The following is a 25624-nucleotide window of genomic DNA, read 5'->3' as shown; positions in this document are numbered from 1 at the left end:
GCAACCTACAGGAAAAGAGATTCCACCTCAACATTAGAAAGAACATCTTGACAGTAAGAGTTGTTCAACAGGAGATGATGCTGCCTGGAAATGTTGTGTGGTGTCTTCCAATTCTTTGATGATGATAAACGGAGAATTGAGCCACATTATATGACAAGGCTGACTATTATCCTAGCTTCAAGTCACAGTGTAAATGTTCCTGACCTTAGGCAGACCAAAGAATGAAACTTTATGTACCGTATGTCCTTCCAATCAGCATGCATAACAATGTGGATACACACACAATGTGCTTGTGATGGTGGAGAACTTTGACAGTGTAGCCACTATTTGCTGTTTGCCATACACCTTTATTTGTTGGTTGATAGTGGCTAGTTTGTAGTACTGTGATGTGCCAGTGTCTGCTACGAATGTCTGCTGTGATGTTTGTTATGAATGGCACAATAAAGCACCTGCTGTAACATGAGCAAATATTGCCTTTTCTCAGAAGGAAAGTTTTCATATTGGATCCAGAGTTCAAAAGGGATCCCAGTTCAAAGACTAGAAACAAGTCTAAAATTTGATTTACAGATCTCAAATACTCTCCTGGTACCGTTCTATTTAAAACCTAACTCACAGTGTTTGGCTGCAACCTAAAGTGATCCTGCCTCTTCTTTCCCTCCCTCCATAGAAGCCAGTCCACAAGAGCCAATATCCTAGCAGTCTTCTCTTGCCATGCTGTCATCTGCAGTGAGGAAAGAGATCCTCCCCTGGGTGTAACTGTGCTCTCTGAAGAATAGAACTTACAGCTGCCTCAACAATGGCCAGTGCCTCCATTCTGTAGCTGTCACCCAATGAATTGGTATAAAAGAGGCCACTGAGCAGAGCACAGAGCAAACTCATATTGCTCCTGTTGCTGACCTGCCTGCTTTGCACATCCTTTGTGCTCCTTTGAACAACGCATCCTCTGCTAGAAGACAAAAAATAAACATCTGCTTGGTATATAGTCATGAGCTCTTCCCACCTAAGCAACAGAGCTGAAAGCCATTTCCAAGCTCAAGAAGAACATGAACTGGACACTCTGGGGAAGAATGCGTGGGACAATCCTGTTTATAATGGTTCACCTTCCTCCTCCCTGAAAATCAGGGCTATCTACAACCCCAAATCAATCCTAGAAAACCCTTATGAGAATATTGAGAAACTGTCTGACTCTCTACCCTACGAAAAAGAAATAAAGAAAGCTGAGGAAGTGAAGAAGGAGAAGAAGCCCTTCCCTGGATGCTGCTTCTATATCTTCAAGGGCATCCGAGGTAACTGGGTGGGGTGAGGCAAAGCAGTGTTTGGAAATTTAGAAGACAACCAGCAGTTTATGACAGCTTCATACCCAGGCAGGAGGGAGTAAGAAAGTAATGTCTTTACACCAATTACTGTAGAATTATTTTGTTGTTTAGGAAAGTGGTTGTTGTCTAGGACTTGGTTGTTTGTTGTCAACTGAACTGTGTCATCAAGAGACGGAAAAGCAGGAATGGATTTGGGAAGGAGGAAGTTGATTTACCAGCAAACCAGCTCAGGGCCCAAATAATCTACTACTCCTCTTTTACAACTGAGGAGTCCAAGCTCAAAGCTGCAACCCTCAAACCATTTAAGGTGAACAAAGCCAATGTAATTTTCCTGAGCTTCAGAGAGATGTAAGGGAGCAATGTTATAGAAGCTCATTTCAGAGTAAATTCCAATGTGCTTAGTAAAGTTTGTGTCCATGGGCTTCATTAGCAAGTTCCTGGACTTAATTAGTTTGATTGTCACATGTAGAAAAGCTGTTGAAAATATCATACATTCTCAGCCAATCCTGCCTGTCTGTACAAACTGAAAATGAAACACTTTTTGGAAAGGTATGTGATGATTTCAGAATGAATTCTTTGTTATTGTGCCTTTTGGAATGATGCGGCTCAGACTGTGAGCTAAAAGAGGATGAGAGTATCACGAAGACTTTAGTGATGAATTTAAAAACACGGGATAGGATGCTAGATGACATGGGGCAGCTTTTTGAACATTAAATGGAGAAAGTTCAGTCCTGCTCAGGACCTGAGGCATTAAGGGATAAGACCTCTGGCTAGATCATCTAGACATTTGCCTTTGATTTTTGATTCATTGCTTGCTTTCTCCTTATAAAATATTGCTATACTCCCTTGCTTGAGCTATCTAGAGTGATTTATTCTGCGAACATCTTTTTACCTTTTTTATTCATTTTTTGGTAGGTCACTACTCTATACATGTTATCCCATAGTTGCTGCCCTTATTGCTGAAATGTTGAACAGGCTCCAGTGTGCACCAATCCATGAACAGCAGAAACATATAAACCACATAAACATTCTGGAAGGAAATATGAGGGTATATGTAAAAACACTCTTTTGCACACTCTGCTGTTTCCTGACATATCTGCTTTTGTTGCTAGCTATATTGTCAGATAAATGGGACAGATAATAGAGGACAAGGGAACAGAATGCTGCGCAATTGCTAGGAAATTGTAAGACATACTCCCTGGCTATGTCCTTTTTCACATTTACTGAACCTGGTAAAATGAGGTGTCACATGAACATAAGTTGGTGGGGACTGTCCCAGGACTTAGTTCTGTGTTATTTATTGCAGAATAACTATAGTTGGCCCTCCACTTTGCAGCTTTGACTTTTGTAGATTGGATTATTTGTGGGTTTGATTAATATGTTCTCTCTAGGAATCTCTAAGTCCTCCAGAGCAACTCTGCCAGAAGTTGACCATAGAGTTGTGCTGGAGAACCTAGATGTTCCTAGGAAAAAAATTCTCTAGGCATCTGTAAGTCCCCCAACATGATTAACTTCTGGCAAGTATTGACCACAGAGCTGCACTGGAGGACCTGGAGCTTTCTAGAGAGGTGGTGCTCAGGTAAACCGAATAGTATTTTTTGTTTGTTTGTTTGCAGTTTTCCCACATTCACTGGGGTCTTTCAAAACTAGCCCCAGCTAATGCACAGGGACCACTGTAATTACAATATACAGTGCACCTGCATCATACGTGGGCGCATCATATGTGGCTTTCAGCTTACACTGAAGCCGCATGCTAGAAGTGGCAATGGTGCATGCGCTGCATGCATGAGCCCCATTGTTTTCAATGCCTTACACTGGGGGGGGTCTGGAATGGATCCCCCACATAAGGGAAAAGCCCACTGTATGTGTTTATAACAATTTACTTCCAAGCTCTGCATTTGAACATAGTTACCATATCTTATGTGTATGTTGCCAATTCCCCATCCTCACCCTCAAATGCCCTCAGCAGGAAGAGATGGTATTTCATAGAAGCAGAATCTTGCAGTTGGCTATAGGAAACCAAATACTTAATAAAGCTATTGGAGATTCAAGGCTGGATCCTTGCCCAATTATGGATAACCTGGATAGACAGAGGAAAATGTTTTTGCCAACAGTATAAACTAATTTGGTTCAGCAAATTCTAATTTTGAGTGCAAAGTTTTGAGTTTAACGTTTTAATTTGGATTCTGAACATGAAAACATTTTTGCACTTAAAAACTGGAGTGCTTCACATTACTATTTTGCTATTAAAAATTAGTGAAAAGAAGCCAGTAACTAATCCACAGACTCCCCATGTAAAATATGTTAAGGGAAATTAGTTAATAATGGGCAGCTTGGAGCGGCCTCTGGCCATTCCAGCTGTGATCAGCCCCTAATCGGCTCGGCTGTAGCAACTGGATGATGCAGTCCAAAGCCAGACGCTGCTGTGGTCCTAAACAAGCCACCAGCAAGAAGCAGCTTTTTGCCACTCCTTTTCTGGCCAGCTGCAGGCCATCTAAGGCTGCCTAAGAGAAGCTTCCAGCTGCAGTGGAGGTGTGTGTCATCTGCATGCCATGCCTCCAAAGCAACCAGAAGCTGCACATTTTGGCCCGTCTTTTCCAGGCCATTGTTCTTTGTGTTGTATAGGAAGCCATTACATGCAGAACCCACAAAAAGATTCTAATTAAAGGGTCAATAAACCAGAGACGTTTTTGGGAGTCCATGGTAGTGATGCAGTGACCTGTTTATATTGGGAATAGTGAGTGTGGAGAAGGGATAATATTCAAATTGGAAAAAGATAGCAAGATTTAGTCACATGTCCAACCCATTATAAATCCCATTAATTCTTCTACTCTAAGGTCCAAAACATGCTGCAGAAATAATCCAGTTTGAGACTGCTTTAAATGCCTTGCCCCCATGTTAGTGAATTCTGGGAACTGTAGTTTTGTGAGACATTTAGCCTTCTCTGTCAGAGAGCTCTGGTGCCACAGTTCCTAGGATTCCCTAGCACTAAACCAGGGCAGTTAAAGCAGTCTAAAACTGGATTATTTTGGCAGTGTTCTTTGAACCTGTGACTAAAAATTGGATTTATAGCAAAAGCAGCCATCAGCTCACAGTGAGGAAAAATATTAGAGGTAAAATGAAATCTCTTTCAAAAATCCATCTGAAAGATTTCTTTCATGAATGTTTATAAAGAATATTCACAACATTATAGACATACAATACTGTAAGGTGTCTTTCTCATTCTTAACTATTTGATACTTATATTTGAAATTCAATGGCAGTTAAATTCCATAATCAACTTTTGAGAGCTTTTATTTAATAGTTAGCCTGCAAGCTTAGATTTAGTAAACGACAGTATAAAATAGCATGGCTTCTATCTGTATATCATCATCCCTTGTTAATCATATCTGGGTGATACCATTATCAATCATTACATGCCAGTATCTTCTGATCTATCAGGCAGCTTCACACATTACTTGGGAGGAAACACACATTTTGCAAAGAGGGGACCAGGAGGCTTCTTCTTCATCATTATCACCATCTTCTTCTTCATCATCATCATCTTCTTCTTCTTATCAGCCTGCCCTTCTCCGAGGACTGGGACTCAGGGCAGTTTACAACATTAAAAAACAATTCAATTTATAACATACAAAAATAGTACATAAACACTATTCGTTCATTAGCACTAACTTATGAACACTAATGTCTTATAATTCTATGGAATGGAAACAGAAGCATGTCTCAGTGTGAATTTCTATAGTGCAACAAAGGCACAAAACTAACTCATAGAATAGATGTCAGGATTACACCAAGCAAATGTTATCTAAGCAGACCACTGGGGATAGGATTAAACCAGATCAAACAGCCACAATCCCAAACACATTTGGAAAATTTGTTCAATACTGTCACAGCACTGAGAAAACCTCATAAGATAAAACAATGCAGACAGTATACATATTTCTGTTGCACACAGTATAAACTTGCCAAAATTATGCAATTATTGCTTTCAAAGAGAAAAGTTTTAAACCTATAGGTCCAAGGTTTATTCAGATATGCCAGAAGGCGTTAAATCAACATGTGGACCTCTTTTATGCATGGAGGAACTAAATCAGAACCCAGGTCTGGCCCTCACAGAGAAGGCTATAGAAAAGACTTTTTATATAATTAAAGCAATAACCAATGGGCAGAACTAATGTGTTCCCTCACTCATGTGTAGATTTAAACTCATTTTGCATGCCTGAATAGAGCTCCAGTAGGCTTTCAATAATTTTGTCTAGCTTGTGGTCATAACTTGTGGGGGAAATTTTGGAAGAATGGCATATTATTGTTACATTCTTATGAAATACTTTTTCTTATACAACACAGACCAGTGTGACAAGAATATGGGGGTGCATTTAGGGAGAAATAAAAGATTGGTTGAACATGGCAGTTTTTAATAATTACAGCCTGAAGAGTCATGTTATAAAAGCTGAGACAGACTGTGGCTTGTTCTGAGATGGCCAACGTGTGCCTGGCCTGTATTACCTATAACTACTTGCCGAACTTGATGTGGTTGAATGTTCTTCCATGCATATCCTCCAACTGCACTGATTTGGCAAAGACAGTCCTGATTAATCCTCTGTCATCCCACTTTTTCAGCTCCTATAAGATGTCCCAGTTTCACTCTCCTCCTCCCATGTTCCTCTTTGTCCTCAGCTTACTTCATTTACTGCAAATCAGGGGCATCACTAGGGATTGTGGGGGTGCAGGCCCTACCAGGTGAATGAGTAAGAGGGGAGTGACACCACTGTTCCCCACACTTTGGCAAAAATGGCCTTTTGGCAGAAATGACCTGAGGCATTTGCCTGCATCCCTTTAAAACACTAAAGAGATGGTGTGAGTCAGGCAAGCCTCATTGGGAAGAGAAATGAGAAGCCCCGGGGTTTAAAAAAAATAATAATAAAGTGATTAATTTTTTTTTAAAAATAAAATATTAAAATTTTCTTTAAACATAATAATAATAACAATAATAATAATAAAATTTATTTATATCCTGCCTCTCTACAAAATGCAATCGAGGCGGCTTACAAGATTAAAAATATACAATCCAAACCCTCAACCCACCCACCCACCCTTAAAATACAATTAAAGAATGTAGAATTTAAAACATAAAACATACTTAACAAAAAACAATACAATAACTGTGGTGAAGTCAGAGGTCAGCAGTTAGATTTTCCTTCTGATAGCCAGAGAACTATTCAGGAAAGGCCTGCCGGAAGAGATCCATCTTTATAGCTTTTTAAAAGCTGTTTAGAGTGGTAATATGACGGATCTCGTCTGGCAGGCCATACCCCAATCTGGGAGCTACAGCTAAAAAGGTCCTCTGGGAGGTCATACTACAGATTTTTCCCTGAGGATCTAAGTGTGCGGGGAGGATTATATGGAAGGAGGTGGTCCCGAAGATAGGTTGGACCCAAGCCCTTTAGAGCTTTAAAGGTAATAACCAACACCTTGTACTGGGCCCGGAAACTGATGGGCAGCCAGTGGAGTGATCTTAAGATCGGTGTTATATGGTCTCTTCTGGATGTACCAGAGACCAATCTGGCTGCCATGTTCTGAACTAATTGAAGTTTCCGGACCAAGCACAAGGGTAGCCCCATGTAGAGTGCATTGCAGAAATCAAGGCATGAGGTTACCAGCGCATGTACTACAGTCTCAAGGTCCCTGACTTCCAGGGAAGGGCGCAGCTGGCGTATCAGCCAAAGCTGATAACAGGTGCTCCTAACCGTCGCATTCACCTGATTTGTCATGTGAAGTGACGAATCTAGGAGCACCCCCAGACTGCAAACACAGTCCTTTGAGGAGAGATTGACCCCTTCTAGGACTGGAGGTTGTATCCCAATACCTGGGTTCGGAGCCGATACAGTAAGTACCTTTGTTTTGTCTGGATTCAGCTTCAATTTGTTTTCTCTCATCCAATCCATTACATCTTACTAAATTTTCACATTAACCATATGAAACAATGTACATGTAAATCCATTCAGGCTGTGCATATGATACTGTAACTGAAAGGTATAATTTTAATTTTGCACAACTATTGCCATTACATTCAGTGATAGGCGGGAATTACAATTTATGCGTAACATTAGTACAAAAAACATTACTAAATATTCTGTGTAGTGTGGTATAGGAGGAGGTCAGTGGGGGGGGGGGAGGTGACAGCATGAGTTACTGCACTGGGTGATACCAGCCCTAGTGATGTGACTGCTGCAAACTGAATTCAAATTGCAAATTTGCACTTGATTATCTCAGCAGAGAGGAGAGGAAGAAAAGTGGAATCTTGTCTTTTCCAGCAAGGGCATGTAAAATCAAACTGCTGCAGCCCCTCCTAGCTTGTGTTTCTTCCTCATTAATAACTTTTGCCATCTTTAACATATTCTGATGTTGCTTGGCCACATATATCTCCATTTTAATGTGTGAAATGTTGGAGGTCATGTCCACCCAAGCAGGCAATGTTTTTGTATAAAGGAGGATTTAATTGAGTAATTGTGTAACTTAATTATGTATGTTCAGGCAGTCTGAAATTAGACCTGTTAATGAAAATTATTCTGCTTTCCTGTCAAAATGGAAAATAGAATTGTTCTGGTAAAGTAATACAGGACTATGAAACATTCTGCTGGGAATAAACTTATATTTAGTTCTGATTTGGGTTGGTTATAGTCAGAAATGGTGGAGCAGAGGGAGGTACCACTAATTTATTTGTTAAAGATATATATGCTGTCTTTCAATAAGAATATTTCCAGGATAGCTTATATAACTGCTTATGATAGAAAGAACATATACCCATACATCATAGCTGGACAGAGCCAAAACTTGAAACTTGACGTATGTACTAAGGAATGTCCACCTCAGAATTACTTGGTTTTGAAAATACAATTTTTTTATTTTAAATGTGTCAGATTTGTTTGAAACCTACACTTGATAGCTGACTTTCCTAGCCATATCTTTGCATGGGGGAGGCAGTCTGAATGTCAGAGCTTAGGTTTGCCCCCTCTGCTCTGTTGTGTGTCAGCCCTTCCTCATGGGCATGGAGTTGCCAGACTTTGTCATGACAATTCTTAAATAATTGGGTTGAAAAATATTCTGCATTATGCTTAGACACTCTCAAAAGATTTCAGACTAAGAACTCTCCACTCTTCATTCAATGACTACTGTTTGTGGCTATCCACATATTGCTATGGATCACTGCCCTCTAACTGAAATAAAACACTATTTGCAGAGTGAGTAAAATGTATGTGCTGCTAGAAGTGGAAAGAAAAAAATAGATTCGTATGAATGACAAACTTAATTGAACAGGTTGTAAGATGAAATCCTATGCACAGCCTTTCGTGCCCTGATAGTTCCCAGATGTGTTGGAGTCCCACTATGCCCAGGCAACAATCATGTCCATCTTTGTAGTCCATGTAGGGGAAAATTCTAGTTTGTAGGATGGAAGCTTAGGAAGGAGACATTAATCACATGTGCTCCTCCAAGGTCAGGAATAACAACTTTTCATGTCATTGTCTGTAAATCCTATGGCCTGATCAAACACTAAGCTTTTGATCAAACAGTTAACTAATGGTAATTCAATTAATTAAAAAATGATTCTCAAACTGGGGGGCAGGACCTCCAGGGAGCAGAGGAGTTGCTCAGGGGGAGTGCAAGACCTGGAGGCCCTGATCCCTCCTCCTATTCCCAAATTTTATCTGTTCTGTAGGGCAAGACAAAGCGAAGGAGGGAGCTTGGATCCTCTGCCTGAAGGCAGAGGAAGAGGAGGAGGAGGAGGAGGAGGAGGAAGAGAGTTGTTGTTCTTTTTGTTGATTGTCCTTGTGTCAATCTTGACACATGGTGACACTGTGGATAAGCTATCTCCAAGACCCCTGTCCTCCACTGCCCAACTCCTACAAATTCATACCCATGACCTCTTAATAGAGTCCATCCACTTAGCATGTGGTGTTCCTCTCTTTTTACTTCCCTCCATCTTTTCTGGCATTATTGTTTTCTCCAATGAGTCGTGCCTTCTAATGATGTGTCCAAAATATGACAGCCTCAGTTTTGTCATCGTTGCTTCCAGGGACATTTCTGGCTTGAGATCCAGAATCCATTTGTTTGTCTTTTTGGCTGTCCAGGGTATCTGCAGCACTCTCCTCCAGCACCACATCTCAAATGAATTGATTTTCCTCCTATCTTGTTTCTTAACTGTCCAGTTCTCACATCCATACATGATAATAGGGAATACAATGGCTTGTATGATTCTAACTTTTGTGCTGAGTTGTATATCTTTGCATTTTAGGATCTGTTCTAGTTCTTTCATAGCCACTCTCACCATTCTTAATCTTCTGATTTCCTGACTGCAGTCCCTATTTCTATCAGTGTTTGATGCCAGGTATGAGAACTCTTTTGCTTCTTTTATTTCTTCATTGTCTAGGTTGAATTTGGCTAGATTCTCCATTTTTATTTTTGTTTTCTTTATGTTCAACAGTAGTCCTGCCTTTGTACTCTCTTCCTTGATCTTCTTTAGCAGTTGTTCCAGGTGTGGGAGATTTCTGTTAGTATTATGGTATCATTTGCATATCTTGGATTGTTGATATTTCTTCCTCCTATTTTCACTTCTCCTTTTTCTGCGTTCAAGCCTGCCTTTCTTACAATACATTCTGCATATAATGAGTTTATCACATGCGAGGCAAAGCACCTAAATCCCATGGATAAATGGAGTTTAAATCTCATATCCAGCAAGAGTGGAATTGCTTTCAGACATGTTGGGGCACTTTGGAATTAACCCATCATTAACCCCTGCAAAACGCAACAAAAATCACACCACTTTTTAACTTTGGGATTTTCTCAAACTTAAAAAGTGGTGCTATTTTGTGGCTTTTTGCACGGGTTAATGTCAGGTTAATGCTGAAGTCACGCAACGTCATCTGGAAATAATCCTGCTCTTGTGGGATATTCACAGATTCAAACCCACTTTATCCACAGGATTTGGGCACTTCCCTTCTGTGTGATAAACTCCTAAACTGAACAGGTACGGTGGATAAAATACAGCCTTGTCTGACCCCTTTCCCAATTGGGAACCATTCTGTTTCTCCATGTTCTGTTCTGACAGTGTCTTCTTGTCCTGAGTACAAATTTCTCATCGGGAACTATCAGATGTGTTGTCACTCCCATGTCTTTAAAGTTATTCCATAGCCTTTCATGATCTATGCAGTGAAAAGCTTTGCTATAGTCTATAAAGCACATGCTGATTTTCTTTTGGAATTCCCTGGTGTGCTCCATTAGCCCTCAAATGTTTGCAATGTGTCCCCTAGTGCCTCTCCCTTTACTCAACCCTGCTTGAACCTCTGGGATTTCTCTCTCCATGTATGATTGGAGTCCATGGCCCTGTCCAGATGGGCCCTTTGTGGCGTGTCCACGACGTACTAGGGTTGCCTCAGGGCGGCTCATGCACACGCCCCACAGCCCTAGCATGTCATGCATGCCCCACAGTTGTGCAGCGCCATACATACAGCGCGCACAACTATTATGTTGCAGTTGTGCCACCTCTAAATGGTGCTGTGCAGCTGCAATGTAACCGCACCGTCTTTGGTGCTTTGCGGCGCCACAAACAGGAGCCGCCTTTGGGAGCTCCTTCTTTGCTGTGCAGCAGCGCCACACAATTTGTATGCTATGGTGCTCCTGCGCAGCAAAGAGAGGTGCCGAGGAGGCACCTCTTTTTGGCGGTCTGTACACCGCCTATGTTGCAGAATTTTGAGCATGATTTTGCTTGTGTGGAAGATTAATGTTTTCGTCCTATAATTGCTGCAGTCTTTTGTGTCTCCTTTTTTGTGGATGGGAATGTGTACTGATTATTTCCTATCTGTTGGTCATCATTTTGTTTTCCATATCTGTTGACATATGTTGGCTAGCAGTAGAATTCCTTATAAAATATTAAAATATGAATATACGTGAATGTGTGATTGAAAATATACACACTAAACAAGCAAAATACTTTTATTCATATACTATGTCAAGCACGAGGAGGAGGGTTGATGTCCACATGTAGATGTAAAGGAGGTCACAAGGGTAAAAAGGATGAGAACCACTGAATTAAATTATTCCAGTTATTAGGCTGTATGATAGGTCCAAAACTTACTGCAGAAATAATCAAGTTTTAGATCTTTATACTGCCCTGGCTCGGTGCTAGGGAATCCTGGGAATTGTAGTCTATTGTGGCACCAGAGTTCTCTGACAGAGAAGGCTAAATATCTCACAAAACTATAGTTCCCAGAATTCCCTAGCACTGAGCCAGGACAGTTCATACAATCAGAGAATCATAGAGTTGGAAGAGACCACAAGGGCCATCCAGTCCAATCCCCTGCCATGCAGCAACTCTCAGTCAAAGCATACCCAACAGTTAAAGCAATCTCAAACTGGGTTATTTCTGCAGTGTGTTGTGGACCTTAGTAAATTAATCTCACAGCCTCTAACATTTAACAATTTCAAATTGTTTCAAAATATTTTCCAAAACATATGATCTGAGCATTAAATCAACGAGTATTTCAGATTCTCAATTATCTAACAATAGTGACAAGTAAGAGAGATTTGTGTGGAGCTTGGAAATTTACTTTTGAAAGTAATTATGTATGTAAGTTGTTACAGACCTTCCTCTAATGATTTACAACTGCAGTGGCTCAGCAATTAAGACATTGACTCTGAAGATTACAAGATCAGCAGATTGGCAGTTCGAGACTCGAGTGCCGCATGACAGAGTGAGCTCCCGTCACTAGTCCCAGCCTCTGCCAACCTAGCAGATTGTAAAAGTGCAAGTAGATAAATAGTTACAACTTCAATGGGAAGGAAACAGTGTTCTGTGCAGTCATGCTGGCCACATGACAATGGAATCATCTTTGACAACACTAGCTCCCTTGGCTTAATAACGGAGATGAGCATGCCTACAGTTGGACACAACTTGACAACCTTGTCAAAGAGGAAGCCTTTACCTTTTTAATGTTGTAATAAGAAAAGTGTATGAGACTTCATCCATTGCTTTTAACTTCCATTATGGGTGAAAAACTGTAAGCAAGTATGAACATTGTCTAAATTTTGAAAAAAATAAATCCTCTCACAATGCCCATCAAACTTGTTCTTTGCCCTGTGGGGGAAATTTGTTATCCTTTTGTTACCCACAAAACTAAAATGTTACAAAGAATGTTGCTACTTGTGATGTGTTACCTCTAGATTGTTTTTCTTCCCTAATATTAGGTCTCTGCAAAAGAATGTTTTTAGCTTGGTTCTGGTGCAAATCATAATTTCTTGGATTTACATTATGCTGACAAAGGGACATGCTCTTCCTTAATTCTTAGGCTATGTCTACTACACGAGTCACTGTTTTACATCTGGCTCTGTCCAGTGGACTTCAGGGTTCATGTGAAAAAGATGTAGACCCTATATACCCAAAGGCTGCCTACACCTGAGCTAGGACAGTCATGACAGGCAAGAAAGCCAAGTCAATGTGGGAATACCTTTTGACTGGTCATTGGCACATTGGACACCTACTGTAATGGAAGAGAGCAAGCAAATTGGTATATCTGTTGCAGTTTTCTAATAATTCTATCACTTTAAAAAGTAGGGAAATATGAAGTTTTTGAACCACACAGAAGAGCCAGAAAGAGCTGTATGGCACCACTGTGCATTAGTCAAGCTTTTAGCCCTCCTTATCACAGAAGATTCTGAGCTATTCCAATTTGAGTGCTTTCGATTAAGGGTGTGGAGCCATATCCACCTCTAAGCTTTAAATCTAGGAGTCCTTAGGGCTGAACCATTTGAGATGATATGAAAGGAACAGAAAACCCTTTGGGTATTGATTTGGGCACACCTACTCAGCTTTTAAGTGGAAATTCACATTTGAGTGAGAACAGCGACAACAACAAGGCATAAGTACTGCTAAAACCCTTTTATTCTATTAGGTAGCTCATCAGCATTGAGCTGATCAAAGAAATGAACAACTTTCAAAAGGAACCCAATCCATGAAGTTCTTGGTCTCAGATTGAAACACTGAATCATAGAGTTAGAAGAGGCCTGATGGGTCCTCTGTTCAGTGCAGGATCCCCAGCTAGTGTCCCTGGCAGGTAGCCGTCCAGCCTCTTTTTCTAAAGACATCCAGACAAGGAAACCCCACAACCTGTCTATACTAAACTAGTGACCTGGTTGAAAAAAAGATGTAATATTAGGTAGGCAGGATATGTTCTTGACAAACCCATGCTGTTTCCTACTGATCACTGCAATGTCATCAAGATACTTGCAGACAGACTCATGCATAAGCATTCTAGTATTTTTCTTGGTATTGATGTCAGGCTGACTGGCCTGTAGCTTCTGGGATCATCTTTTTTGAAGAGAGGGTCAACCTTTGCTTGTCTGTAGCTCTCTCACAACTCACTCATTCTCCAAGATTTCTCATAATGATGACGAGCTGTTCAGAAAGGACACCAGCAAGTTCCATCAGTATTCTGACATGCATTTTGTTTGTTCCTGTACTTTTGAACTCCTTTAGGCTAGCTTGGTGATTCCTCACTAATTCCTTATCAATCTTGATTTCCATTCCAATCCAATCTTCTTGCCAAGGTCTCTGCTGCTGCATACATGGAAGCATATATTTGGGCCGAGGAAGGGGGCCGGGCGCTGGAGCAAAATAGGCACTGAGCAATTCCACCTCTTCAGTATTTTACCATCCTCACTGAACCGGGGCCCCACTCTCTCTTCGGTCCTTTCCTTGCCTCAAATGTATCAGAAGAACCCCTTTTTATTGCTCCTTGGCTTCATTCCCAATTGCTTTGTCATCCGAATCAGTAGATTAGTTTGGCAGTGGAGTGTGGTTCACACTACATTTGCCCCGATCACATTTTCTTGCTGTGAAATAAAATAAAATAAAATAACCCACTTGTGGTTCACACTGATGAATGAATCGATACAATTTAAACTGTTTCCTGCGGGAGTCTCTCAAAATAACCCCCTTGTAATTCACATTGGCAAATGAATCGGTTCAATTTGAGTGTTTTCAACGGGATTTTTTTTCCTCTGTCCATTACTGCAATCCATTTACGTACCTCCGTATGAGGGTCAAAGGGTGGGCGGAGACTGGCTGTTCATTTCTGCTTCCCCACTTGGTGACTCTTCATCATGTCATAGTAAATCAATTCTGATCTCCATCTCGTTCACACTGACACTGAATCAATTCATGAATTCGATTCTTGAAATAAATTCTTGAAATTAATTCCAAACTACATCTGGTTCACACTTGCACTGAATCGATTTCTCAAAAAAGATGCAGAAAAAATCAGCATCAGTTGTTTAAGTGTGAACCAGGGTCATTTAAACTGCTTCAAACCAATTTGCAAACCAGTTTAAAACATAGTGAGAATGAGGCCCTTGTTTGCCTAGCCAGTTTCAGCTTATTCTGAGCTTTAACTTTCTTCTTTCTGTTCCTGCAAGCTTGGGCTACACATCTGTACTCTTCCTTGATGATGTATCCTTCCTTCCAGTCTTTACACATATATTCTTTTCTTTTCTTTTCTTTTCTTTTCCTTTTCCTTTTTTTTTTTATTTTTTTATTTATTTATTTATTTATTTTTTTTTTTGCCTCCTCCTTGAGTTTGTTGTGCAACCATTTGGCTTTTTCGGGTGTTTCCCTTTTCTTTTCTTATTCCATGCAATTGTTTGTGCTTGTACTTTTTGTAACTCCTTCTTCAAGAACTCCTACTCTTGCTGAGTGTATTTTTCCTAGCTATGGGATTCAACCCAGTATTTCACTTAACTTGTTAAAATAAGCTTTAAAATAAGCTTTCCTGAAACCCAGTGTCAGTGTTTGACCACTCTGGCTGTCCCACAGTTGCAAATTCTAACACTACATGGTCACTTCCTACTAAAGTATTTTGATTCAATTAATCAACTCCTTCATATTGATTAGGATCAACTTACACCTATTTTGAAAGATCTTTACTGGCTGCCTATTCGCTTCCGAGCACAATACAAGGTGTTGGTTATTACCTATAAAGCCCTATATGGCTTGCGCCCGAGTTACTTGAGGGACTGCATCTCCCCATATAATCCGTCCTGCACACTTAGAACATCCGGGAAGAACCTGTTGGAAATACCATCCTCCAAGTATGTTGCCACATCCCAGATGGCCTTTTCATTAGCAGCCCCAAGGATCTGGAATAGTCTTCCTGATGAGCTCCGTCTTATGACCCCCCTGGAATCATTTAAAAAGAGCCTTAAAACCTTTCTCTTTTGTCAAGCCTTCCCCCCTGAAGAATGAAGCTTGTATCTCTGATGCCATCGATTCTCTGCCTACCCTGGATATCTATGTTGTATGATTGCTTTTAAAGTTTTTTGTACTATTGGATTTTATTTATGAGATGGTTTGTAATGATTTTTTAATAGTGTGTAACCCCGCTTCGATCCTATGGGAGAGGCAGGGAAACATAAATAAAATTTATTATTATTATTATTATTATTACTTACTTACTTACTTACTTGGCATCATTGAAAACAATAGGGGGGAATTATTAGGGCCTTGATTTGCCATGGAGCACAGGATGACTGATCCTAACTGGGTCACAACTGTTCACTATTCTGATCAGCTACTCATCATTCTCTATCTCCCCAGTATTTCCTGAGGGACTCACTGATACTTTTACCACACCTCATTCTACATTTCTCCCAACTGTTATCTGCATCTTAAGGTGACACAGTTACTAAAGTCATAGACAATGCTATCTAGAATAAATGTCCCATCTGTCTTGTGCATGGATCAACCCTGAAGTGCAGCTCAATTTAATGTCACAGCCACTGGGAGGATGGTTAATTTAATATTCATTGCTGTACAAAACTCTAAAAGGGCATAAACCCTATGCTTAATATGATGTATAGAAATAAAAATAAGCAAAATTCCTACTATTTTTTTTCTGTTTACAATCTGAATTTCTACAAAACTTACTAATATGCATGAAAGATAGATATGAAAAAGGAAATATTAAACAAAGGACATGGATAGGGGAATAGGACTGGAAACAGGGGCCAGAGCTCATATAGAATATTGTTTGTCTAGTTTTAAACATATCTCAACACTCATAGGGGTTAGAAATTTGCTTTCTTAACAATTAAATTCCACAGTGAAGTATTCAATTCAGCCTCAATGTAAGTAGGGGAAGGATTACAGCCTTATGTGCTCAAGCTTATAGGAAGTGGTCACGCTGCTGGTTTCCACAGATATCTTTGATCTGAAACACATAGCCTTTGAAATGGACTATCTAAAGCTCCATTTTTCTAGAATAATCCCATTTATTTCAGTGGGAACATGTTAGAGCAATTGAGTTGTTGAGTCAATGACCACAACAGGAAACATATTAAGCATATTATTCACCATTTGTCCTTCTTATCTCTATCTTTCTAGGACTTTGGGGCACAACTCTGACTGAAAACACCGCTGAGAACCGAGAACTTTATGTAAAGACCACACTGCGTGAACTGTTGGTTTATATTGTATTCCTGGTGGATATCTGTTTGTGTGAGTAGTGTTGTTTCTCTGGGGCTGCTTCTGCTGTGACACTTTTTTCATGGTTGCTATCTTTTCGTATCTTACATGTTGTATGATCAGTTGTATGTTGAACCCAGACTATGCAAGATGCCTATTTTTTAGATAATTATTTTTTAACGATACAACAAATTCTTGAAAAACAGGTCTATCAGTGGCTGTTAGCCAAAAGCCATCATAGTTAAATGGTGTGTATTTATAATGTGTCCCAGTCCTATTCACTAGAATGCTCTAAACAACTTCACTAAAAGTCTGGAAGACTGGGTCATTGTGTTCAGTGAGATTTCCTCTATCTCATGCTCTGCCAGTTTTAACTGTTTGTTTGTAAGGGTAGTGTTTAGATGTGGTAGTGGTTCTGTTTGTGAACTGGTGAATACTTTGCCCAAACATCTTCCTACCTGAACTAGCTAACACAGACTTAGAGCCTTATCACCTGACAGAAGAAAGCCAAGAGGCAATGAGAAAGAAGCAGCTTTCTCTTTGCACCTCTGCAAGCTGTGGTACCACTTCTGTTCTCCTTCCAGAAGGAGACGGGCGTGCAAGCATGCTTTTTGCCAATTGATATTTCTAGAATGACAAAAGATGTGTTTTTATGACTGTTTCTCTCGGAAAGAGAATGGAAGTGCTTCAACAGTATGTGGAGAGGCAAGGTGAAAGCCACTTCTCTCTCGCTGCCTCTCAGCTTTCTTTTGTTATAAGGCTCTTAATACTGGTATTAAAATCCCAGTACTTTTAAAAATGGTTTTTATGAGACCACCTTGTTCAAACTTCATTGCCTGCATAACAACCATTGGGCTGTTCCTGCCAGGCCCCACACAATCAGTTGTACATACTAGATCTAATTTTCTCCACCAGATAAGATTGTGATGGTCTGAGTGTAAAGGATCTGTATGCATTCCTTTGTGTATTGCCTGGTGTAGCAAAAAGGGACCATGGATGTGGCTGAAATCTACCCAGACATGTGCAGAGTACATGCCTATTCAACAAAAGTTTACAGAAGTACAGTAAATCTGATTCATCTAAATGACACTAGTGAACAGGCAACTAGATATCCACGAGAAAGAAGTGCCACAATTGAGACACCAACACCAAGAAGGTCTCACCTTGTGCAGTTATCACACCAGGGACACCACAAGCAAAGCCTCCTCAACTGATTTTTCAGTACTGGGGAAGCATTTCAGGTTTTTCAGTACTGGGGAAAGCAATCCTTCAGGTGATCCAGGGCTATTGCTAACTCATTGAATCATGTCCATTACTTCTTTGAGAACCAGTATAGTACTTTGAAACGTCTGGGATAAGTTCATTCTCACTGTCCCTGTGTCAACATGTGCTACAGAATTCTGCATAAGTCCAACCTCTGGACTATCTAAGGCCTGTTACAGACTGCCAAAATAAAGCTGCTTCGGGTCTCTTTGGAGGTATGCTGTTTAAATGATGCATGGGTCCTAAGAATCCGGAAGCTGCACCAAAGCTGCACTCCAGTGCTTAGGAATGGAGTGTGGCTTTGGCTCAACATCCGGACTCTTAGGATCCATGCATCATTTAAATAGCATACCTCCAAAGAGACCCCAAGCAGCTTTATTTTGGCAGTCTGTAACAGGCTTAAGAAAAAAATCCATGTATACACATTCCCATAATCACAGTGGAAAGTTATTAGACCATAGTATATTGTTATTTGGTTTATTCAGCCCAGGAACATCTGCAGCTGGCAAATAGACTTCTTGTTGTTGTTGTTGTTGTTAACTGCCCTTAAGTCGCCCCTGACTCATGGCAACCCTGTGGATGAGACATCCCCAACACAGAGACATACAGATCCTCCACTATTAGGTCTTGTAGGTTCATGCTTATGACCCCTTGATTGAGTCTATCCATCTGGTATGTGGTCTCCCTCCTTTTCTTCTGCCCTCCACCATCCCTAGCATTATTGTCTTTTCTAGTGAGTCATGCTTTCTCATGATGTAGCCCAAGCACAAGAGCCTTAATTTGGTCATCTTGGCTTCCAGGGAAATTTCTGGCTTTTTCTGCTCAAGAACCCACTTATTTGTCTTTTTGGCCACAGGCAAGGTGAGGACATGTGAGGTGGCCTTGGTGACTGCTCTCAGACTATGGAATTCCTTTTCATGGAAGACTAGGCTGACCCTTTCAGAACTTTTTTTGCTGGCAGATTATTATTAAAACAGGAATTTGATGGTTAATACATTGTGCAGGAGTTTTTATTCCGCATTTTAATCATAATTATTATGTATTTTAAAAGCTTTATACTGCTTTAAATTATAAGTGTTTTGCATGATAGCTAATTTAATTGTTTTTAAAACTTTTGTATCATCAGTTTTTTAGTTTTAACTTTGTTGTAAGCCACCTTGAGTCCCGTATTGGGGAAAATGTAGGATATAAATTAAACAAAAGATAAAGTAAATAAATACAGTGGCAATATCTCACTGATTCCCTGAGTCTTGGCTAGAATCTACATCATCAGTAGTCCAAAATGTGAGCCAGTAACACCTGTGATACATTATCATTAGCACCACCAACACTACATCACATGATCACTTATCTACTGTTGTAGCCCTTGAAATGACCAAGGAGCTTCTGCCAGCTCATGAAAGTTTAGAAGCAATGTATCCAAAATTTAAGAAGTTGTGCCAATACAAGTGATTACATCTAAGGAAAATGGTGCATGGCATCATGGCGCAACCCTGGCGCTGCATCTAGATGATGCAGCACAAAAAGGTGTCACAAAGCTGCCTCACCGCAGCTGTGATGCCCTTTTTAGGGTGCAAAAGGAGCTCTTTTTTCTGGCTCCTTTTTGTGCTCCCTAGAAGCTGGATTGGGGCCATGGCATTTGGTTGCCATAGCACCAATCCAGCCAGTAATGGGGCGGCTGCAGACCACCCCTTAGTCTCAAAGGTGCAACAAGATCTCTCTGCATGCTCACATGCCAGCTTGTCCTTGTAATGAAAAGAGGCATCCATTCTTAGTTCTTAGGAACATCAGCATTTTCCTTCAGCTTTTTGGAATTGAAGATAAATGCTAAACATTTCCACCTCAATCTGATGTTTCCCTTTTAAATCCCAACACAGGATGGGGTGGCCAGAATGATAACATGGATGGGTAGATTTAATGCAGCTCTGTCCAAAATACTAAAGCATTTTATGTGGGCATAACAATAGCTGTTTGTTTTAGGAAGATTCATTATTATCTCAAAGGAGCACCTGTGATGTCTCATAGGGCAACAGATTATATTTCATGCACTTTGCAATGGAGCAGGTACACCAGTCATACTTATCACTTGCAAACAGCAGCACAAAGCTCAATTATTCTTCTTATGCAGTGCTGATGTTCTGATCCAAATGAAACAGAAGCTTTGAACATGTGTTTGTGCAGCATGCAGAACTGTTTTTCTTTCTTAAGAATTCATCTATTGAATTTAGTGAGTATTTACGTATCTGTACGCATGCATGTATGTGATAACTTTCCTTTGTGGGGTAAGCAGAAGATAGTTACTGAATGGATGGAACATTTATACTGGGGGTTAGGATTGCATGGGTCATAGACAACTTACACAGATTCACTGCCCCCCCCCAACCAACTGTTCCTGTTTACTATGAAGAGTTAAGGAAATAAAACTTTCTCTTAAGAGAAATTGGGACAGTTGTTTTTAATGCAGTTCTTTCCCTGTGGGTTTTTTTTTGACAGTAGCCTTTTTACAAAAAGACCAGGCATGATCCCAGTAAAGTAACCTTTCCCTTAGTGGTGTTGATTGTGTGTCTTCTGATTTATGGTGATCCTAAGAGGAACCTATCATTGGTTGTTGGTTTTTGTTTTTGTTTTTGGCAGAATTTGTTCAAAGTGGGTTTGGTCTTGCCTTTCTCCAAGGCTGAGAGAGTGGGACCTGCCCAACGTCACACAGTGGGTTTCCATGGTTGAGTGGGGATTCGAACCCTCATCTCCAGAGTCCCTTGGTAACTTCCCCATTTACTGACATCACCTATGTCATTTTTGCATGGTTGGAACCACCAGAAAAAGATAAGAAAACAAATGATTTTTTGAAGTCTGTCAGAGCGGGGGGGGGGGGGACACTCCACAACAAACCATGTAAAGGTATACAGTCGGCCCTTCTTATACACGGATTTTTTATACACGGATTCAAGCATACACGGTTTGAAAATGTTCCAAAAAAGTATAAATTTACCTTGATTTTCCATTTTTTATAAGGGACACCATTTTGCTATGCCATTATATCTAATGGGACTTGAGCATACACTGATTTTGTTATACACGGGGGATCTTGGAACCAAACCCCAGCGTATAACAAGGGTCCCCTGTAATCAGCTGCGCCTGAATTGTTGCCCAAGTCCATCCCAGATGCAGCCCGGGTCATCTAAGCCACTTCGGCAGCCATTTTTAGAAGCCTTTTTCAACATGGAAGCTTTCAATTTCTAAAAATGGTTATGGAAGCAGCTTACAGGGTTCAGGCTGCATCCAGGATGGATTCAGGTGGTGATTTGGTGGTGATTTTTGTGTGATAGGACCCGGCTGCCTCCTGAATTAGTACTAAATTCAGGAAAGAATACAATAGCTGTTCTGTTGATTTCAAAGAATGCAAGATAGAAAATAGGCAAGGTGATATATTTCTATTGCTGTAGAACAGGTGTGGAAGACGGTCAAGGGGCAATTTTTTGCCTGTAAGATCCTCTGGCAGTGACATCAATTACCAAAACAATAAAGGTAAAGGTATTCCCCTTTAACAAGGTTGTCAAGTCATATAACAATACAAAAAATAAAACTTGAAGTAAGTAGAAGTCTACTTCTGGTAAGCCTGAGGGCAGGGAAATGTCTAATTAACAATTTGTAAGCCACTCTGATACCCGTTTGGCTGAAGAGCTGGGTATAAATAAATAAATTAGTAGTAGTAACTGGGGGAATGGATCTATTAAAAGGGGATGGCCAAAGATTTAGATCCTCTCAACTTTTGTTTACTAAAAAATCTGACTGTGTCCTTTGGGAGGAATAAAGGAATTTCCTCAGGTTTTAGGCCCCTGAACTTACTGAATGGAAATATGCCTCTCCTTTCCTAAAAAAAGTATGGAGTGGGTGCATATGGGGAGGAGTGGTTCTGTTGTGCCCTCCTGTGTGAAAGCATGCAGATGAACACTTCAGCCTATTTCAAGGGTGAATTGTCTCTCCTAGAGGCTTCCAAGAGAGGCAAGTCACCCTTATTTGTTTGAAAGGTATGAGGAAGAAAAGGTGATTGGGAATCACAAAACAACCTTGTATGGGCAGCCTGCACTTTGTCCACTGTTGCTATGGCTGTAGTGAAGATTTTGCCTTTCTATAAGGTGATTATAGCACAGCAAAGTCCCACCAGGATAGACGTGGGATCTAAAACTGATCCTATCACACTGCCCCATAGTTGGGCAGTAGGCAGTCCATATGCAACCTGGGCTTCTTGCACAGCTTTTCAAAAACAGGATTTTCCCATTTGTGAAATAAATCATTCAAGACTTCTGAGAAGTAATCTTGTTTTTTCTTCTTCTTATATAGTGACTTATGGGATGACAAGTTCAAACGCCTATTACTACACCAAAGTGATGTCTGAACTTTTCTTGCAAACTCCTTCAGATAGTGTTGGATCCTTCGAGACTATTGGAAGCATGAATGACTTTTGGGGCGTGAGTAACATCAAGACTTGGGTGCACTGTGTTTTCTGGTTCAGATTATATAGCAAAATGAAAAGTATTGGGCTAACTGCCATAAAACAGCCAACCTTCATCTGGCTATTTTAAATTTGGCTGAATAGTGAATACCCAGGGCCTACAACCAAAAAATGATTTATTTTTCAGTTGGTGCAGTCTTTAGCCTACTTTTCTTGAATGAATGAACATGTGGGGTATTATCACAAGTCAGTATATGTGCAATGGATTGTGTGGGGAAATGTATATAGCTCATGTAGTAGTGGTTTATTCACATGCTAGCTAATAACTAGTTCAGACCTCCACAACACACAAACAAGCCCTCTTTTTTGGTGACTGTAGCTGTTATATCCTCCCAACTCCCCCACATATCTAGAATTTAAGATGCTTTACTATCTTTCCTGCCCCTAAGGTACCTGTTATGCAAGGCCCTAACCATCTATGAAACTTGCATTGTATACCTCATATTTAACCATCTGAGAGAGACAGGTTTGTGTGTTCTACGTAAATTCTGAGTAATATAACTGTCTTAAATCAGTGCTTCTGATGTAGAAGGATGCCTTTTCCTCCATCGTGCCAAGGACTCATCATATTTGTACCCATGAACTACAATTGTTTCCTTCCTGGAAACTCACCCAGGGCCAGCAGTTGGTGGCTCGAAGGCTGGCATCAGTTTAGGGTCAATACTCTGAATTACTCTGTCTTGAATCACATGTATATCTTCTCCCTTTCTGCCTCTCTCCATAGTATGCACAAGGCCCTTTATTGGACAGCCTGTATTGGACCAAGTGGTATAACAATAAATCCCTGGGCCAGAGCCCTCAATCCTATATCTACTACGAGAACCTGCTGCTTGGTGTGCCACGAATTCGCCAACTGAAGGTCCAGAACAACTCATGTGTGGTGCATGACGACTTTAAGGAAGACATCTTTGGCTGTTATGACGTATATAGTGAGGAGAAGGAGGATAAATCTCCCTTTGGACTCTTGAATGGAACAGCGTAAGTGGACCATAACATCTGTTTCTGTGAATTTACACAGGCTACAGTTCTGAAAATCCTCCCTGCTTTTGGAATACAACTTTGCAGTCTGGCCCTTGTATGCTGGCAAGAGATTATTTTGTGTTATGGTTGGTTCATAAAGCTTAACTGCCCTTGAGTTGACTCTGCCTCATGGCAACCCTGTGGATGAGGCATCTCTAAGCCCTTCTGTCCTCCACTGCTCTGCTTAAGTCCTGCAGACTCAGGTCCATGAGCTCCCTGATTGAGTCCAGCCAACTGGTCTATAGTCTTCTTATGTAGGTTGACTTACAGTCAATAGGGCCGGCTCTAGGTATTTTGCCACCGTAGGCGAGAAATATTTTGGCACCCCTGTCGCCCGTCATAATTATTTTCACCTCTTGATTTCCGCTGTTTCATTTGTTAAAGGTAAACATGACATAAAACTTAGGTTCCAATCTCTTGTCATAGTATTAAGGATTAGTCAAAAAGCCAATTAGGTTTTTACAGGTTTTTTGATTGCTGAGATATTTGGAATGGAGACTAATGCATCCATATTCCTTTTGCAAGCTGGAAGCATTATTCATTCTAATTATGGGGAAAAATCTGGATCCCATCCCCATGAATTTGTGGGGTAGTAGTGGTCCATCTATGACCCCTAAAAACTAAAAATCTTCACCCAAGGGGCAGAAAAGGAAAGAGAAGAAACCCAGTAGGGTCACCAGGTGAGAGGACCAGGGCTGCTGCCACACTGCAGAATTAATGCAGTTTGACACCATGTTAGGTGCCCTTGGCTCCCACAGTAACCGGCTGTCCTAACTGCAAAGGAGGACAAGGCACTGCAAAATGTAGGTCTTTCAAGTAAAATGGAGGACATGACTAAGTAAAAGCTAAAACCCCTCATATAAATATAAATTCATGCATCTTAATGATGCTCAAAAGGGAGGACATTTTTGGAATTCCTCCTGGACAGAAGACTGAAGTGTAAGGTATACCCCAGAAAAAGAGGACATCTGGTCATCTTGCTGGTTCCATGCACCCTGGGATTTGTAGTTTGTTGTGGCCTCTGCTCTCTGACTGAGAAGGCGAATTCTCCTCCAAAAATCCAAATCCCAGGATTCCATAGCATGGTGCCAGGGCAGTTAAAGCGATGTCAAATTGCATTATTTCTGCAGTGTAGACAGCCTATGAAACAAGGATGGGAGTGGCTTTAGGGCGAGAAAGAAAAGACACATAGTAGGCACACCATTTACAGTGCTTTAGAAATAAACTATAATAATAACAATAACAAAACACCACCAAGAGTGGGCAAGCCACACTCTCTCAGCCTCAGAGGAAGCCATGGAAAAGCTTCTCTGAACTCATATTGCCAAAGAAAAACCCCATGGTAGGTTCGCCTCAGGAAGGCAGACCTCCTCTCTCCTCTTCCAGGACATGTCCTCCATTCCAACCTTCTGTCCAGGAGGTATTCTAAAACATCCCCATTTTGAGCATTACTAAGAAGCATGCATTACATTCTAGGAGTGTTTTGAGCTTTTCTTGAGCCCTGTCCTCCCTTTTTCTTGAATGTCTTCCATTTTGTGGTGCCTTTCTTGTGGTGAAGACATCTGGGAAGAAGACCAAGCTTTTAAGGTGGATTGTTGGAGCCAGTGTGGATAGATTGGACAATGGTTCGGGTCAAATCCCAGCTCGGCCATGGAAACCCCTTGGTGGGGGCATCCACACTTTCCAGCCTCAGAGGAAGGCCATGGGAGCCTCCTCTGACACCTTGCCAAGGAAACCCCAGAGAGGGTGGTCAGGAGGCAAAAAGGACTTGAGGACACACAGCAACAAACAACAACAAAGCAACAACAAGAGGATCTAGGAATCAGAGAAAAGGGTCAGTGATGGAAGGGGGGCAAAGGGGGGTGATAGGGAAGGAATAGGGCAAAGTCTGGGAAGGAGAAGGAGTTAATGGGGGGGATGGGGCCATGGAAACCCACTGGGTGGCTTGGGGGGGTCACACTCTCTCGCCTCAAGGAAGGCCATGGCAGCCTTCCCTGAACA

The 25624-nt window shown here is 40.9% G+C and overlaps 1 protein-coding gene across 1 annotated transcript in view; it reads left to right on the top strand.

Moving 5' to 3' along the window:
* Positions 1-985: 985 nt before the first annotated feature.
* Positions 986-25624, top strand: part of PKD2L1 (polycystin 2 like 1, transient receptor potential cation channel) — a 155954-nt gene continuing 131315 nt past the window's right edge. Inside the window, exons 1-4 of the mRNA XM_042458439.1 lie at positions 986-1286; positions 16747-16860; positions 22432-22559; positions 23328-23581. Coding sequence (XP_042314373.1) covers positions 986-1286; positions 16747-16860; positions 22432-22559; positions 23328-23581 — 797 coding nt within the window. The remainder of the gene's footprint in view (positions 1287-16746; positions 16861-22431; positions 22560-23327; positions 23582-25624) is intronic.

Source organism: Sceloporus undulatus, chromosome 3 (assembly GCF_019175285.1).
Source record: "Sceloporus undulatus isolate JIND9_A2432 ecotype Alabama chromosome 3, SceUnd_v1.1, whole genome shotgun sequence".
NCBI classification, from domain to species: domain Eukaryota; kingdom Metazoa; phylum Chordata; class Lepidosauria; order Squamata; family Phrynosomatidae; genus Sceloporus; species Sceloporus undulatus.
The sequence above is the reverse complement of the archived record's forward strand: the minus strand, read 5'-3'. Positions and strand labels throughout refer to the sequence as shown.